At 39.2% G+C, this 1,916-nt stretch overlaps 1 protein-coding gene across 1 annotated transcript; it reads right to left on the bottom strand.

Moving 5' to 3' along the window:
• Positions 1-1,289: 1,289 nt before the first annotated feature.
• Positions 1,290-1,916, bottom strand: LOC111878599 (uncharacterized). The gene has a single exon (XM_023875118.1). It carries the CDS (start codon positions 1,914-1,916, stop codon positions 1,290-1,292), a length of 627 nt encoding a protein of 208 aa, XP_023730886.1.

The following is a 1,916-nucleotide window of genomic DNA, read 5'->3' as shown; positions in this document are numbered from 1 at the left end:
AGTAGGTTCTTTTCCTAACAGTATTTCATGAGGAGTTTTGTTATTTAAAACTGGTGTTGGTAGTTTATTTATGACATATGCTGCCATGGAAACACACTCACCCCAAAACTCGATTGGAAGAGAAGCTTGAAACCGGAGAGCTCTAGCCATTTCAAGAAGATGTCGATGTTTTCTCTCGACAACTCCGTTCTGCTGTGGTGTATATGGGCATGATGTTTCAAGCAAGATTCCATGTTTCATGTAGAATTCCAACATGTGTTGAGATCTAAACTCAGATCCATTATCTGTTCGGATCCGTTTGACCCGTTTTCCAAATTGGGTTTCCACCATATTATAAAACATGACTAAAAAATATGCTGCTTCTGTTTTAGTTTTCATAAGATATACCCAAACACCACGACTGAAGTCATCAACAATAGACAAGAAATAATGTGCACCATCAATAGAAGCATGTCTATAACGACCCCAAATATCAACATGAATTAAGTCAAAACAGCTAGAAGTTTTAGCAAAGCTTATAGGAAACGGTAATCTACTTTGTTTTGCACGAATACATGAATCACAAAAATGACTACTAGTGTTTATATTTTCTAAATGTTGGATCTTCTTAAGGACTGCATCAGAAGCATGTCCTAATCTCTTATGCTATATTTCACTTTTAGTCCATACTGCCATGACCGCTTTGTTTTGTTTGAATGGTTCAAGGTAGTATAGGCCATCCTATTCTTTACCCATCCCAATCAGTTTCTTCGAAGGTAAGTCCTGTACAAAACATTTGTCCGGAAGGAAGGTTAAAGAGCAATTTAGATCTCGTGTGATCTTACTGACCGACAATAAATTGCAGTTAAAATCTGGCACACTTAAAACATCCTTAAGACTAAAACCTTTAGACAAGTGTATATCACCCACCCTTTTAACCTCCAATGTCTCACCATTAGGGATAGTCACGGACGTATAATCACTTTTGGTTTTAACATTTTCTAACCAATTTTCCCGATGTATAACATGATCACTAGCCCCATAATCTATAATCCAAGAATTATTAGCCTTAGTGATTTTACCTGTCATGTTGGCAGTAGGAGAAGTCTTTTTGTTGTTTTCTGCAACCTGATTGGTCCGAAAAGAAAGGAGATCTCGCAAAACTCTACCAAGAAAAGGAACAATTTTTCCATAGGTTTGGAAGGCTGCTGCATCACCACCAGCATGACGATTCATCCCAACAATTCTTTGTTGTTCATCTTGGCTTACCAGATGGTAGGCAATACTAAGAGCTGGTAACGGAGTGGAACTCAAAATTGTGTCTTGACAGCGTTATACTCATCATTTATTCCCATTAGGAAGTCGTATAATCTTTCTTTCTCTCGAAGCTTCATGAACTCTTTGTTGACGTCGCATTTGCAGCCTTTACAAACACAGGAGTGTGTGGGACTTATAGATTGTATTTCATCCCATACACTCCTAAGCTTTGTGTAGTATGCAGATATAGACATATCTCCTTGACGTATGGTGGTGACGGTTCTTCTCAGCTCATATGATCTGGGGGCATTTTCTTTTCCAAAGCATTCTCCAAGGTCCACCCAAATATCGCGTGCAGTGGCTGCATACTTGACACTTATCTTAATCTCCTTTTCCATTGAGCTTACCAGCCATCCTCGAACCATTGCGTTACATCTCCTCCAATTCATCAACTCGTCAGAATCTTCTTTTGGCATTGGCATTGTGCCATCAACAAAACCCATCTTGTTTTTGGCAAACAATGCATTTGTCATCTCGTTTTGCCAATCACTGTAATTTCCATCATGGAGTAAATTTTCTCCAACGAATTTTTGGCCTGGATGATCAGCAGGAGTGAGGAAGAATGGAGACGTGATATCAATGGGCGTCTTGGATGAAGACGCATCAGCAGGGCCTGTCAT

Source organism: Lactuca sativa, chromosome 4, assembly GCF_002870075.4.
Source record: "Lactuca sativa cultivar Salinas chromosome 4, Lsat_Salinas_v11, whole genome shotgun sequence".
Taxonomy (NCBI): domain Eukaryota; kingdom Viridiplantae; phylum Streptophyta; class Magnoliopsida; order Asterales; family Asteraceae; genus Lactuca; species Lactuca sativa.
Note: the sequence above shows the minus strand (reverse complement) of the source record. Positions and strands in the feature narration are given on the sequence as shown.